This window comes from Lissotriton helveticus, chromosome 2_1, assembly GCF_964261635.1.
Source record: "Lissotriton helveticus chromosome 2_1, aLisHel1.1, whole genome shotgun sequence".
Classification (NCBI taxonomy): Eukaryota; Metazoa; Chordata; class Amphibia; order Caudata; family Salamandridae; genus Lissotriton; species Lissotriton helveticus.
In genome coordinates this window covers 607,574-624,607 of record NC_136059.1, presented here as the reverse complement: position 1 = coordinate 624,607, position 17,034 = coordinate 607,574, and the positions used below count along the sequence as shown (strand labels likewise).

Below are 17,034 nucleotides of genomic sequence, written 5' to 3'. Positions count from 1 at the left end.
GCTTGGATCATCAGAAAAGTCATCAAAATTGATGAAGTAGCCAGATGCAGTTATGTCAATTGTTGGAATTGCTTCCGGATTTCCTTTTGTCTTTGAATCTTCTTTTGTTACATTAGTATAGTCTGAAGCTACATCATTGTAGACAGGTGTTTCTTGACAAACTGTTGCAATTTGGGTTTCAAGAGGCACAAGTTCCATGGCTTTGTTGCATAGTCCTTTTTTATTCACTGCAGGTTTATCAAAAGAGATTAGTCTCTCAGTTTGAACCTCCTGGATTGTAGCAAGATTTGGTCTTCTGCTCCTTCTTGGGAGTCCACTGGGCCTATTACTTATTATTGGCCACATGATTGTGGTTTTACCAGGTCGATTGATAAAACTCGGTTCTCCTTTTTACCAGCAAGGGGCGGTAGTACTACTGATCTTGTTCCGCTGACAGCTAAGACAGGTACTGCTTTTCTGTAAGAAGGCCCAAATTCCTTCTTCACCGCGATCTTCTCTCTGACCAGATCCCCAATCTTTGGAATCCAGACAGGTCTTGCTGGGACAGGTGGTTTCTCTTCAGTGGCGGTTGGCTTTAACTTTATGTTACTTAGACTTCTTCTTGTTTCATTTAAGTCCTGTAAAACAGCCAAACAATCTTTGATATCAAAGGATTTTTTATTCACCACTGAAGTCTGACAATCTAGATCCTGGATGTGCATTCTATTACCGAACAATAGTTCGTACGGAGTGATACCTTTTAGAGAATTTCTTGGCAGATTGTTAAGACTACGTTGGACACTTGTTAAATGTTTGACCCACCCATCACCCGAATCTAATACCCACGCCGTTATAAATTGCTTTATGTCACGGTTCTTTCTTTCCACTACCGCATTTCCCTCAGGATGGAAGGGAGAAGAGTACCGCAATGCAATGCCCATGCTGGCCATGGCCTCTTTGTAAGCTCGAGAGCTAAACGCAGGACCCTGGTCAGAATGTAGCATGCCAATTGTGTATGTGCCGATAAAGACTCGCAAATCTTTTATAACAGTTCTGGCGTCAGCCGAGCGCTGGGGTCTACATCTTAAGTGAATCTAGTCTTAATAATTATGGGAACGCATATCTCCTGCTGGATTTCTGCGTATAGATAGCCTTATGCTTTCTAATAAAGGGGTCCTGGAAGTAGTCTGATCTGGTTCACAACTGCGATCTCTGTTGCAGTTTGGACAACCCTTTGCAAATTTGTAATTTTGCAGGCTCATCCGGCCACCAGTATTCTGATGGTAGTTCTTTTAGAGATTTCACGATCTCTTGGTGCCTTAGACCCAATCCCATGTCTGCGTCTTCAATCAAGAAGATTCTCCGGTTCGTGTTTGGAATTACTCTATCCCCCACTCCAGGGATTTGAGCAAAAGGAACAGAGTTTGCATCAATTATGTATGTATTATTGAGTGGATAGTCGAGAGGTAATGCTGCATAGTCGCCTTTTAAAGACGCTTTTACCGCCAGCATGGTTTCTCTGTCTATTTGTTTTTTAGTACGCTTTTTTGTGACTTCGGAAGCCGGTTGAACTGCTGCCGCTGTGGCTCTGTTAGCCAATGAATTCCCTGCAACGTGAACTCCATCACGTTGATGACTCAGTGTATGTATCACGTGAGTCTTTCGTAGTTCTTTCTGCAAAAGAACGACTTGTTCCCATAGCTTTTTATGCTTTATTGTGGCACCTGTGTCATCTTTGTAACCGTTTTGAATCCAGGTATGCATGCTCTCATTGTAAGACTGGACGCAGTAATGCGAATCGCACACTATTAGTGTGGGGAATTCGCGATCGGCATTTTCAAGCGCCATCTTTAAAGATCTTATTTGAGCTCGCTGAGCTGTACAGTTTCTGAGTGATTCAGTTTTGGTGATTATCGGTCAGAATTTACCAAAGCGCCAGCGACCTTTAACAATCACGCACGCTGCATTGTAGGATTTTGTATCCACATCGTAGTGTTGTGCAAATCTGTCCATGTAGATTACACAGCTGTACTGTTCTAGAGGCATAATTTCGATTGACAGAGGGTATTCTCGTTCGTATTCTAGATTTCTGTTGTGCTTTATGCGTATGCCTGCACCCGTGCCCTTTGCCCCTTGCACTTTGGGGGACCCTTCTTGAGGGCAGAGTTCCTCTAGCTGCTAAGCTCGCTTTCGCTGTAGCGAGATTAACAGGGAAAATATATTCCTTAAATATTATTATGCCCCATGGGGGAGTATGCACAGTTCCCTGCTGTTTTGTTTTGCTCGCAGCACTTTGAAGAAAGACGCCCTCTTCGATGTCTTCACCGCACGCTCACCACGCCCTTCTGCAGCCTTATCCCTTACTTTGGCAGGAGCCGGAGACCGGGGGCCAAATAATGGCGGGTAAGAGGAGCCAAATACTACAAACACCTCGCATCTTGCCCCGCGATAACCCGGCTTCGGCAGTTCGGCGTTTTCTGCGGTGTGCGGGTTTAATGACTGAAGCGCGTCTCTTCCTGTCTCCGGGTGCAGGGAGCCGGGTTCCTGGATTCCTAGGTTCTCCTCCTCTCACGTCTCGCGTCCTCCTCCTCGTGTAGCCTCATGGGTCACTGGTTATGCAGTACACAGTATGCAGTATGCAACAACAGAGACTAGAGTATGTTATATATATATATTTTTAACTGGTTATAATTATTTTTAAACTTTATAAAAATACTTAAAAAAACATAGTGACAAAAGAAAAAAATACTTACAAACATCTTTCCATAAATAAAATGGTTTAAAAAACCTTAGAAATTCATTTAAAAAACATAGGTTTCAGATATGTTATAGTTAGGAATTAGCATTTAAAAACCCTTAGAAATTAACTGAACAAAACACAGGTTTCAGGGATGTTATAGTTAAAAAGTAGCATTTAAAAAAAACTGAAATTCACTGAAAAAAGTGAAGTTTCAGGGACGTTATAGTTAGGAATTAGCAATTTGAAAACCTTAGATATTCACTGAATACGTTATAGTTAGGCTGACATTTTACTCGTACAAATCCAAAGAAATTCAGCTGTTATAGTTAGCTGAGCTAACTATAACTCATGCACCCACAATGTCCCCGTACGTGTCCCGTTCACAGCTTTGACATCCAAGAAACAGTCGAAGAAGGTGATATGGACTGCAAAATGTCAAAAAGCTTTCAAGGGCCTGAATAGAGCACTATGCAAAGCACCAGTACTGATGCCACTGACCACAGTCAAATCTTCATTGTACAAACAGATGCCAAAAATAACAGAGCTTGAGCAGTGCTGACTCAGCTCATTGACAAAGACAAAGCGCACCTGTGTCTCCTGTCAGTCGAAGATTAAACTCTAGAGAAGGGATATGATAGTCATTGAGAAGAATTGCTTGGCATTTGAGAATTGTTCAGCCATATCTGTTTCAGACTAAGTGGTCAATTAGGATGGCGGACGGACTTGTGTCCGTCCGCCATCCCCGAGGTGAAGGGACCGACCGCAGGGGCAGCAGCGGCTCCTCCGTAGCAATTAGGATGTGACCGCCACCCTGGCGGTCACATCCCGTATATTTTACATTGCGGCGGGTGCTGCTTTCAGCAGCACCCGCCGCAATGTAAAATATGCATGTTTAACTTTGGCATGCACAACTTGGCAGGCACCGCGTGGTGCCTGCCACCTTGTGCATGCCAAAGCAGGGGGGTACCATAGGTACCCCCCATGTGCACCCCCCACCCTCAATACCCTGGGAGCTCGCAACAGGCCCCCAAACACAAAAGACCACATGCTTTTCCACGGCGGAAAAGCCGCCGTGGAAAAGCATGTTTCCGCCTGCATCATAATATGGCTGGCGGAGTTTTGCAGACACCGCCACCATATTTGGGTACACACACCGCGGATCAGCGACAGACGGACTTGCCGCCCGCCGCTGATCCCACCACCATCCTAATGTGGCTGGTGGTATTTTCGCAGTCCAAGGTGGTGAATCGCATCCTCCAGGCCGGCGGTGGCTTTCACCGGCTCGGAACATGCGGATTCATCGCCATCCTAATCGGCCCCTTAGTTTGTAGCACAAAGGGGGCGTGGCCAGCAAGATGGCTGAGCAGCAGTATCCGACGAGTGCTCCGACCCCTATTAGAGATTCGTTCATATTCTGCCTGCTCTGGAACCCAGAGATACGCATAAACACCGCTGCTGCCGTGGGCTGAGGATGCATGTGGGTAGGTGGTGATGGGCCCCCAGTGACTTTCCTGGAGCACCCACCTTGCTGTGATGGTTGCGGCCTGTGCGGACAGTATTTCCTAAAAAAGACTGGTGAGTGTGACATGGTTGGAGTGAGCCGGTGCAGCATAGTGGGGCTGCAGGCTGCCCTGGTGTGCCGCAGAGTACTGGCTGGACCATGTAGGCAGGCACCGGGGTCTGCGCCCTGCAGCGGCTGGGTGAAAACACCTGAGAATCTGGTTTAGGCCCCTGTGGACTGCCTACCATGGGCAGCAGTTTGGTCCCGGTGAGCCTGAGGCGAATGCTCTGCCTGGGGGCTTCCTCCCACCCTCGGCAGCAGATGAGGGGGAAGCAGTGTGCCTGAATATCGTCCATCAGGCAGTGCTTGGTGGAGGTGTGTCCGGGAATACGCCCTGGAGCTTGGAACACAAACACACGTTGGAGACTGCTCGCTGTAACTAAAGGAGACCGTCTGGCCGCTGGCACTGTGGCACGGCCTGGTGAAAACAGGTGACTCTGGCTGCACCTGGAGCTGTGCCTGGCTGCCTGGGGAGATTCCGATTGAGGCCTCTTTCTCATGCTCATTTGTTGGAAGACTAAACTGTGCAGCAGCCCTAGCTGGGGGGGGGGGCGCGGGATGGGCCGGGCCCTCCAGAACAGGGCCTTCTAGGAGAACATTCCGGCCAGAGCCACTTGGCCTTCCTGATTACCTGCAGTGGTGAGTCACCCCTCCATACTATCCTTGGGTAAGGACCGACCGCCGAGTGGCACCCAACGGACAAAAATGGACCAATTCACTACCCAGGGGGTGAGTGGTCAGACACCACGGAGTATGAGTGAGCCATCGGGGATCCAGATACTGGCGGCTATTGAGGCTTAAAACTGGAAGTCCCTGCTAAGATTGAGGCTATAACTATTGATGTGAACCTCCTCAGAACTGACCTACCCAAAGGGGTGTAATGGTCGGTGAAAAACCGAGGCCCAGGCCATAGAAATAAGGGAAGAGGTCACCACACTACAGGCTGTAGTAGCCAGACTTGAAGCTCACTCAAACAGACTAGAGGCACAGAAGGAAGATGCGGAGGAACGATCCCGCAAAATTAATCTATGGTTTGTGGGATTGCTTGAAGGTGCAGAGTACAATGCCTTAGATATTTTCCTGAAATAATGGATGAAGAACGCACTCGCAAACATTAATCTGTTGAGATTCTTTGTAGTGGAGAGAGCAAACAGGTAGCTGGCCAGCCGCTTAAGTCAGGTACTCCACCCAGAACTGTAATTGCAAAGTTTTCTAACTACAGGGACTGCAATGAAATCTGGCAGAGCTTGCATCAACATGGAGATCCAACATTTGAAAACCACAACATACATTCCTGACTACACAAGGGCCATCCAACTCCAAAGGTAGCCCTTCCATGATGTCAAACAGAATTTGAGAGCGATGGGTCTGATGTACATGTTGCTTTACACTGCCAAACTGAAAGTGATACAGGATGGCTGTTCCCATTTCTTGGTGACGCCTGAGGAGACTTAGGACTGACTGGAGATCCATAGTGATGACTGGCTCCTGTTGGATTCCTCACGATGGGCCTGAGGTGTGACATTCCATGAGGGTGGCTCCCACTTACTCCCAGGAAGAGAAGCAGACGTACATGTTGCTCAAGATCAAATGTGAGATTGGTCGTGCAAACTGTTTGTACCCTGGACCAGAAAGTAGAGCATGATGGCTACAAGATCACCCGCAGAGACCCCACCAACAGAGTCGGAGGAGGAATCGCCATCGTCCACAAGAACAGCATCAGGGTCTCTACTAGCACTGATGACGCACTCAGCACCGCCAAACTCATGCATTTCCAGATCCACACAGACCCTAATTCCTCAGAGGCACCCTCGCCTACCCACCCCCCGGACCCTGCCCCCAGTTTAGCGACTCCATCGCTGACTTGATCAGCAAGCACTTCCTGACCTCCACCGACTACCACCTCCTCGGAGACCTGAACTTTCACCTTGAGAACAACAACGACAACAACTCCACAACCCTGATCGATAACCTCGCCAACCTCGGACTGAAGCAACTCGTCACAAATCCAACCCACTCTGCCGGCCACACGCTCGACCCCGTCTTCCCCTCAAGCCTGTACGTCTCCATCAGCCACACCACTGAACTCCTCTGGACCAACCACCGCTGCATCCACTTCACCTTCCAGAAACCCACCACACACCACCGCACCCAACACATCCCCCGCCGCTGCTGGAGCAAAATCACCAAAGACCAACTACACGCAAACCTCGCTCTCAGCCCACCCACCAAACCCTCCAACACCGATGAAGCTGTCAACAGCCTCAGACGCTGGATCGAGGACTGTGCCAACACCCTCGCCCCGCTGAACAAACCCCCCCACAGAGGCACCAGCAAGAGGGCCAGCTGGTACACCCCAAAACTCCTAGCCTCCAAGCAAGCCTGCCGGAAACTAGAGAAGAAATGGCACAATGAACAAACTCCGGACAGCCACACAGCACACAAGGATGCCATCCACAACCACCACCACCTCATCAGGGTGGCCAAGAGGACCTCCTTCAAAGACCTCCTCGACAACAATGCACACAATAGCAAGGAGCTCTTCAACATTGAGAAGGAACTCTCCAACCCCAGCTCTAACACCAACGACATCCCGCCGTCGCAAGCCCTTTGCGACTCCCTCGCCACCTTCTTCCACCGCATGATAGCAGACATCCACGACAGCTTCAACACCCAGACAGCCCCAACAGACAGCAACACAACTGACCCTCCATACACCATCGACCATGATCCCCTGCTAGCCTGGGCCAGCGTGAGCATCGATGACACCATCAAGACCATGAACACAATCCACTCCGGCTCTCCATCAGACCCATTCCCGCACCACGTCTTCAACAGAGCAAGCAGCTCCATCGCACCCCACCTGTGCAACATCATCAATCTCAGACCCAAGAGACCTCAAGAACTTCCGGCCGATATCTCTGCTCCGCTTCCCGGCCAAGGTCATCGAGAAAACCGACAGCTAGCCCGATACCAACAAACAGCTAGCCCGATACCTCGAAGAAAACAGAATCCTGGACCCTTCCCAGTCAGGGTTCCGCAGCAACCACAGCACAGAGACTGCCCCAATCACCGCCACCGACGATATCAGTACCCTGCTGGACAATGGCGAGACTGCAGTACTCCTCCTCCAAGACCTCTCTGCCATCGTCTGCCACCGCACACTACGCGTACGCCTCCGCGCCGCAGGGATCTGAAACAAGGCTCTGGATTGGACCGCCTCCTTCCTCTCTGGCAGAACCCAGAGCGTCCGCCTCCCCCATTCTGTTGCAAAGCCACCGAGATCATCTGCGGCGTACCCCAGGGATCCTCCGTCAGCCCGACGCTGTTCAACATTTACATGGCCCCGCTCGCACACGTAGTCCGACAGCACGACCTCAACATAATTTCCTATGCCGACAACACTCAGCTGATCCTCTCCCTCACCAAGGACCCCATCACCGCCAAAGCCAACCTCCACAAAGGAATGAAGGCGGTCACCGACTGGATGAAGACCAGCCGTCTGAAGCTGAACTCGGACAAGACCTAGGTCCTCATCCTCGGATCCAACCCTTCCGCCTGGGACGACTCGTGGTGGCCGACAGAACTGGGGGCAGCCCCGACACCCACCGACCATGCACGCAAACTGGGATTCATCCTCGACTCAACGCTCTCAATGACCAAGCAAGTCAATACCATCTTTTCCTCCTGCTTCAACACCCTCCACATGCTCCGCAAGATCTACAGATGGACCCCGACAGATACAAGAAAGACAGTCAGGCAGGCCCTTGTCAGCAGCAGACTCAACTACGGAAATGCCCTCTATGCGGGAGCCCCGACCAAGCACATCAAACGACTACAACGCATCCAAAATGCCTCGGACGACTGATCCTCGATGTACCACACCACGGCCACATCACCCCCCACCTGAGATACCTGCACTGGCTCCCCGTCAACAAGAGGATATCCTTCAAGCTCCTTACCCATGCATACAAGGCACTCCACAAGATGGGGTCAGCCTACCTCAACAGATGGCTCTCCTTCTACATCCCCAACCGCCAGCTACGCTCCGCTGACCTCTCACTCGCCACCATCCCGTGCATCCGAAGAACAACCACCAGTGGGAGATCCTTTTCCCACCTCGCCGCCAAAGACATGGAACACCCTCCCACTGAGCCTACGACAGACCTCAAGACCTGGCTGTTCGATCAGTAGCACGCCCCCCCAGCGCCTTGAAACCCTCGAGGGTATGTAGTGTGCTTTACAAATGATTGATTGATTGATTGTGATGCAGCCAGGGCGGTGGTTGAGGCAGTCACCTGCCCTACCTCCTCTTGTACGGACCCAAATCTTGTGGGTGATGGCAGACAGTTGAGTGGAGATTTTACCTGAGTCCTGGTGTGAGTAAACATATGTGCCCTGTGGAACAGGTACAATGTGCACTAGTGGGGGATTGACACTCAGTCAGATGTTGGGATTGATTTCTCTGTTTGATGGAGCCCCTGAATGCACCCAGTTATTGCTGTATGGCCATGGTGGTACAAAAGGGGGTGGTGATGGACGGCGCATCTGAACCAATCAAACACTCACACCCAGTCAACAGATCTGGGTTTGATCCATCACCGTTTTTTATCCCACTCTGCCACCCCAGTTCAGACATGGCCATATGCAAATCAGTCTGACCCTGTGCCTCATTGGAACAGTCCAGCCCGAACTGCCAAGCCATGCCTTCCCTGGACCGGAAACAAGCTTCCTAGGACCGGTTTCTGGCATTTCAGCCGTCTTCAGCCAGGCTTGCTTGAATCCAGTGGCTAAGTGAGCAAGGGACTCAAGTCTGAGCATACCCTGCCAACTTATGGCGAACAAAGCAGTAAAAAAGGTGGTGGTGGGCGGCGGTACAGGACTTTGAAGTGGCACCGATAGAGGGGCATTAACACGGACTTGCTGGGCAGTCCTTCTCCACCCCATTTCCAATTTCACTCCTTTCCTTCTTTCTTTCTGTTGTTTGAATTTCTTCCTAGGTGCGGTGTGTCTGCTTAACCACCTTAGAGTGTGAGAACCTAAAGGATACAGAGGTGTGGAATTGCTGAATGAGCCATTCCTTTAGGCTTGATCCTGACTCCACTTCGTCCCTAGATCATAACCTCAATTCATACACAACAGAGGTTTTTTCACACATGCTGAGGTTCTATCGAGATTGTTAATTGGGTGAGTGGGTGAGTGGGTGCAGCATAATGGTTGGTAAGGCACTAGTTTTATCTGGAAATGTTTACCCGGAGTGGGTAAAGGGGAGTTGGTCATGGGTTACAATTAATGTTAGTGCAGCATCAGCTCAGCCTGGGAGCGTTTCCTTCATTCCTAAGTACCACCCGCAGAAGCAACACTCCACTGCTTGGCGGTGTGACGTCCAGCGAGTACACATGCTGACGTCGATCCCCTTATATCCCGGAACTTTTCAAACTCGATTCTCTGATATTCGTCGCGCCCCTTCAGCCCTGATGAGTCACAGGTTGTATCCTGTTGATGAAACACGTGTCGGCTGGCGTATGTCAAAACAAGACAAAGAAATAAAGACCAACACTGAACTTATCAACTGACCATTCTGAACTCATTAACGTTATTTGATGCTTCTCTTTGTCTATAACCATCGTATCACATGATACGGCTCTACCATACGTGTGCACAGTACCTGTGTGTAGTCAGCATCAATTGTGTGTCTGACTGTCGTGGATGTTCAGGTGGGATGGGTATGGGATGTGGATGGGGCGGAGGTGGAAGGGGGAGGACTCTACATAATGGGTGACTGTACGTGTGCTAATGAGGAATGTGAGGGGGTTTAAAACCCACACCTACCTCAGAAGGGCAGAGGTATATATTGCTCTCCTCCAGGAGATACATCTACAGGAGGCAAAGGCCCAGAAACTTCATGAAAAAGGTCCGGAGGGTGAGTTATCAGGTGCATTTTTTGTCATAAGATGCCCCTCTGCTGCTGGAATGCGGTATGCAGGATCAAAGAACGTACCCCCTTGTGGCAACTGTGTCCCAAGGTGCCTGGGAATCCAGAGTATACTATAGATATGGCAGGAGCATTGCAGGGATACTTTGTTACAAATTAGAGCTCCTCTCGAACACAAGGTGTGGGGTGAGGAGCACTGAAGGTGGGAATCCAAGGCAGGAGCCTTGGTAAGGTCAACGGCATATGGAGGAAACTGGAATGGGAATTACAGGAGGGGGAGGAGGCTCTCGCAGGCCTGCAGCTACGGGCACAGGACCAGGGGGTGGATGGGGCAGATCTATTAGATATGTCAGACAAACAAGGACCCCCTGATTCGGCGTTGTCAGTTCCGGCGACAGGGACAATAGATATATTGGAATACTTTCAACAATGATTGATAGCTACAGAGGAAGGTCATAGATCTAAATAAAAGAATAATTTCCAACAATCATAAACTAATAAGACAAATATTTCTCAATTATTCAACATTTTTAATTAAAAAACGAGTACATATAAAATCATTGTATCCTGTACACAAAATAAATTAGAAAAACACAGGTCCTAGACAATAATCTTGAAAACAATAATAACAATGACTACCTATTACATATATATAAATTCACAATTAATAATAAACGTTCATATTTCTTCTCTCACATTGAATTAAAAACTTGACTTGAAATATTAGCAAATCAAAATCTAATCTTTTCAAAACATTTCATTAAAAAAGTGGCATGACATAATTCAGTCTCTCGACGCGCGTTTCGGCGTTCCAACAAACGCCTTCTTCAGGAGCCACACAAATACATAAATTTCGAAAAATCGTTTGTTCCAATGGTATGAAAACCTTGGGTTCCCTTGTTATATAGTCTGTTAGTCGTCAAAGTAACGCGTACAGCTAAACTCTAGTTAAAATCTCGGGCCAGTTAAGGACTCTATCATGGATCTATTCTTCGTTGTTTATATAATGCAGAACGAGCGAAGTTTCCCTTTTATGTTCTCAAATTTCTTTGTATTAGTGAACCATTATTTCACTGCCGGTATAGTTGACCGGTTTTCATGTACATTCCTGGTATATTATATCTATGTGCAATCGATAATTCTTGCACTTAACTTTCCAGTCTGGTAAATCCTTTGATATGGGTTTTTACCAATATTCCTTTTAAAACGATAAACGAGGGATCGGCGGAGCTGCAAGATACTGTGGCCGGCGTCTCCCGACCGTTGCATTTGATATGATCTATTAGAGACACATAGAAGGGTGGAGGCCATGTAGGATAGATTGGACTGTCATGTTCGACAAGAATATTGCCAGCTTCTCCACCGAGAGGGTGACAAATTCGGGTGCATGTTGGCAGGGCTACTCAAACGATAAAGGCCCCCACAAGTTATGCTTGCCCTCTGTTGAACAGACTGCATTATGGCAGTTGGCCAGGCCGCAATTAACCTGTCACTCTATGACCACTTGAAGGCAGTGTATTTGGCTTGGGGTTGCCACAGAGGTTGGGTATTTTTTAGACAGGGTTGCCATTCCTCAACTTACTGAAGCTCAAGCAGAAGGGCTTGGGGAAGATAGTGCGCTGGAGGAATAGCAAGAATCCCTCTGAGTTATGGTTAGATTTGAATATTTCCAAACCTATTCAGTCTCCTTGATCTAATAGAGACTTTGTGAGAGGCCCACCAGGTTGGCGCATTGCCCGACCAGAAGCAAAGGCCCTTATAATCATGCCCGCCAAGCCAGGCAAAGATCCCGATGACCCAGGGTCATAGAGGCCCCTCTCCATGCTTAATGCTGATGTTAAGTTGTTGGCTAAGGTGCTTCCATTGTGTTAAAGCCAAGTAGTTATGTATCTAGTCCAGGACGACTAATGCAGCTCTATGGCGTGTCTTGCACGTAATGCATGAGAACAGCAAAACATGTCTGCGTGCTGTGCTAATTACATTAGACATGTAAAAAGCCTTTGATACCTTATACTGGACGTATCTCTGGGTGGTCCTCTGTCGCATAAGCCTGGGTGAGGTGTTTGTGGAACGGGTGCAGTACCTGCATGCAGAGCTAACTGCAGGAGTGTGTACCAGCGGGGAGGTCGCTGAGGCATTCCGAATTGAAAGAGGTACTCGGCGAGGCTACCCACTGTCACCGCTCCTATTTGCACTTGCTAAGGAGCCACTCGTGATCCATCTTGGAGCTGAAATGCGAGAATGGGGAGTGTCATGGGTGATGCCATGCATATTGTGTCCCTCTATGCTGACGACGCATTAACAATCAGTATCTCGCCTCCTGCAGCTGATGGTGAGCTCCGGAGCAGTCTCGGGCGCCATGTTAACTGCCAAATGACGGTACGGTTTCCCTTGGCGCTGCAGTCTAAAATAGGTGCCCCTGAACTCCCCCAGGTGAAATTGCCATAGGAGACCGTGAGTTTGCGCTATCTGGGGATGATGAGAACCTGTGACCACCACTTGCAATATGACTTGAATATTGGAAGGGTGAGAAGACAGACTCACTGCTTTTTTGCGGTTTTAGACCACCCTGCCAATGTCTATTATGGGGATGTTACATTGTGCTGCCTGTACCAATGCAGATTTTATTTTGCATGCTGCTGCCCCTGCTCTTCTGAAGTATTGATAGGCTGTTGTTGGTCTTGGTGTGGGCGGGAAAGAGGAGCAGAGTCTGCCTTGCGATTCTTTAATTGGATCCCATCCGGGGGGGCCTTGGTCTTCCGGACCTCAAACTGTGCTTCTTGGCAGGTCTGTTGCATTTGCCGCTCTGTTGTGTGAGTATGGCCATAACTGGGAAAAGAAACTCCTATTGGGCTTCATTAAGTTTGCCGAACTCAATAAGATGTTCATGTGTAGCCGTGCCCTCCCGGCAGGTACTCCACTTGTAGTTGCACAGGTGGTGCAGGGATGGGCGATCCATCATGGAGGTGTTACGTTAGCTACCCTTTGCCAAACTCCTTTCAGTTTGGTGGCTATGCACATTTGCGCACATACAAAGACTTCATGGATGTCTCAAAGTAGCTCGCCCTTTTTTAAAACAGGGTATTTATATCCCAGGAGGAAGTAAGTACACACTTTGGGCTTGATGGGGGCAGTTCTTACAGTACACCAGTATCTCATGCATGGCCCGATACATCTGGCTGACATTCCCAGCGGAGCTGGGAGGATCCCCGGTGTTACAAGTGATATTGGTCGCCGGATCCACAAGAGATAACAAATCCCATGTAAACTCAGCCCTAAAGTATAGCCCCTAAATGTACCGCTTAGGATGGGGACTTGGAAACCTCACTCATGGATGCTGAATGGAAGAAGACTCTGGCACAGGTATGAGAAGTGATAGTAATGCAATGTTTAATTTGGCATAATTCTATTATGTGTATAGGGCTTACCTGATACCACAACGTCTGCACAGATCTACATGAGAAGGCCCGCGGGTAGGCCTTAATGTGGTGTACTACCGGCGTATTTTGGACACATCACATGGAATTGGCCGATGCTGCCTTTTTTGGATGAGGTATTGCATGACAGTGACAAATGTGAATGCAGAAATCACGATCCAAATTTGCTGCCTCTCCCCAGGAAGGGAAAATAAATGTAGTAAAAATGTGCCCAGCTGGCATTTGTGTTAGCCTGTAGGTGCATAGCTATACATTGGGCTAGCCCGACCCCTCCGGTATGGAACAAATGGCTATTGAATCTCCTAGATTGGACAGTCCATACTGACAAGAATATAGAGTGGGACCTTGAGATTTGAGGTAGTATGATTACTGGTTTACACGATAATGTTTACTTTTTTGTAATGTGTTCATATTTCTTTTTCTAAGGTCTTGGACTGGTTGCTAATGGATAGCTCCTAACAGAGTCACTGCTCAAGTGGTGTATACCCTTGCATAGCTTTAAATCGTATGACCTGTATTGTTCTGTGAAACTAATAAATACATTTTCACAAAAAAGAATTGGTGGTACAAACATATCACAAGCTTCTCAAGTGGTTGATGGCAATCAAGGGTAAGAATGCCACATAGCTGAGAAGCTCCATCTTACCGTGAGGGCTAGACGTCGAAGTGGAGCCAAAAGCAGGAATGAATAATGGGATTGCAGACGGTCTTCCCGCTGGTTTTGTTGGTCCAAAGAATGTATTACTCCAAATGGATCATGGTTCCCTGATCTGAGAGAAGCATCTTTGGAGAATGGACTGTCCCCTGCATAGTTTACAAATGGGTTGTCCAGCCCAGACTGCTTCTATATGGTATCCTGATATTTAATTTTTGCGCCTGGTGTCATGCTGATCCAGCATGTTTGCAGAGGCCTTTCAAAGACATACGTTAGTGCTAGAGTTGTCCTGTGTCATGGAGTGGCTCACTGAGCGTGGCCGTATTGACTAACAGTGAACTACTGTCCCTGTCATGAGTTTAGCATGATACACTCAAAAAGGAGTAGAGAGTAATGATCTAGGTGGTAGCATGTGCTAGGTATGAAAATACTGCCCTCACTCACAAGGTTGTGACATGCTTCATCACTGGGCTTGCTTCAGTACACCCCCGCGCAGACCAACGCCTGGGGTGGAGCAAAAGGGAGGGGAAGACAATACAAACATGTAAGATATATAAATATTTCTTGCCAAAATATATTGGGATCAACTGAAGAAAAGTGCAGTGAAGGTTAAAACTAGCTCAGAGGTGTCACTGCTCAAAAATGTATTCCTGGGTCCTACGGCCAGAGCTAAAAACTAGAAGGATGGTGGTGACAGGAGAGAATTAAGAACTGCTACACCGCTCCTTGCTGCCAAATCATCGACACGTTTCTGCTGTATTTGTGGTGCCCGCAGCACCAGCATTCTTCAGGACTTTTCTGATCCCAATAGTGTTTCCGCCCTTGATACCAGGACACGGTCCCCCTAGGAACCAGTTGTTCCCACCAGGACAGTAACCCTACTTAACACACTCTCGTTGTTCGAGTTTATCATGAAATATGCTAAAATTGTCAAGAACGAGGGAGAGCCCCCCTGTAGTCACACATTCGTCAAGATGGGTGTTCTGCCCAGAGGATTCCCTGATTCCGCCCTGTAGCATTTACAGAGTGTTGGCAGCATACTGAGTGTGAGAATTCATACCATGACCAGGCCTTTTTATCTGTGTCACTGCAGTGGAGTCCTACTAGACCACTCTAATACATTTCCACTTCTGCATGTTTACCTAGCCGTTTGCGCTTACATTCAAAGTGCATGTTATGCATGTTGATGTATGTGGTCTGTGTGGTACATGCATGGTGTCTGTGAGTAAGCCTGAGCAATGGAGGCCAGTAGCATCCATTTCAGATACCCCTGGACTGGTTTGCAGGAGATGGAGGTAAGGGTTGTGTTTCCAGACAGTGCATTGGCCACATTCCTGAAGCTGGAGAGAGGAGATCAAGATACTGAAGGGCGTTACGTTCTGCTGCTTGACTGCCCTCCTGTCCCTCTCTTTGCTGTTTCTAGGCCTGTTTCTGTTTATATATTTTTTTCTGCCTCTGCCTTTGTGTTGTGTCTTGCTTCTGCTGACTTTTTTGCTTTTTGCCTCTGCAGCACTACTTAATTGCGGCCGCTGAGCGGTGAAAGTGCAGTCCACTATCCTTAGTAGAGTTACTCCTTCCACAGCGCAGCCTCATCAGGTAGCTGCTGCTGTGGTCCCCTCCTGCTGCTGCCTCCACTGATCCAGAGGTCAGAAGTTCAAGGGCTTCCTCCACCCACAGACTCCTGCTTGTGCCTCATCCATGGTGGTCAAGCAGTAGAGCATTGCTGCTCTACTGCTTGACTGCCCTACTGTCTCTCCCTTTGCTGTTTCTGTCCCTCTCTCTGTTTTAATGTTCTTTTTTCTGCTTCTGCCTTTGTTTTTCTCATGCTTACTCTGGCTTTTTTGCTACTTGCTTTTTCTCCTGGTTTTCCCTGATAATAATACTTTATTTGATTTAAAAAAAAATCCTAAAAGGGTGGACTTACCACCATGCAAGCAACATTTTCATCATAAAAACAACACAAAATCCACTTTAAATCAACTTAAAAACTGATATCATAAAATATGCAAAATTAGCGGGGAAAGGTCTAAAAGGAGAAAGAATGAATGGAATCTTGTGAGTTCGTTCTGGATGCACATTATTTTTAACTCATAATAAGAAGGGGAGAAGTGAAAAGGTATGGGGGAGTAATGAGAGTTCAAACAGGGGGAACGTTAATTCTTAACTCGTAGTACAAAAAGGCGATCGTTTGGAGAGGAGGGGAAAAGAGTGGAAGAGTCCGTGGCCGGCCAAAGCCTGGCCTATTGTCCGGAGAACTCTTTGGTTGCTGCCCTGTTTTCCAGCTCTACGGCGGCGAGATTCAAACATTTTATGGTTTTACATGAGAGTTCTATCCAAGTTCCACTTAGGCATCTTATCACCGCCGCCCTACAAGTTCTCACCTGGGCTTCTCTTAGAAGTGATTGAAGAAGCATTTTTCTAAGATTCTGAAGTGCCGGGCATATGCATATCAGGTGCAGTAAAGACTCTGCGCCGTTGCCACAGAGGCGGCAGTCGGGAGTTGCCCACAGCCGTAGCCATCTTGGAGTGAGATCTTTGGACAAAAAGCAGCCCAGCCTTGACAGGCTTAGTTTCCTTTTGTAGTTGTCCCTAAAGCATTCTTTCAAATATTCCTGAGGTTTTAAGTGGGTATATGACGGCAAAATGATCCAGGCATGGTTTTTGCCAGCCATTGCTGCTTTATCCATGAGTAATGATGCTTGTTTGACTGCTTTCATGGTTATCAGC

At 48.1% G+C, this 17,034-nt stretch overlaps 1 protein-coding gene across 1 annotated transcript in view; it reads right to left on the bottom strand.

Moving 5' to 3' along the window:
• Positions 1-17,034, bottom strand: part of LOC144819159 (uncharacterized) — a 505,388-nt gene that overhangs the window by 397,797 nt on the left and 90,557 nt on the right. The window contains exons 5-6 of the mRNA XM_078677131.1: positions 16,056-16,177; positions 9,240-9,253 (exon numbers count right to left, since the gene is read on the bottom strand). Of these exons, the coding sequence (XP_078533257.1) occupies positions 9,240-9,253; positions 16,056-16,177 (136 nt within the window). The remainder of the gene's footprint in view (positions 1-9,239; positions 9,254-16,055; positions 16,178-17,034) is intronic.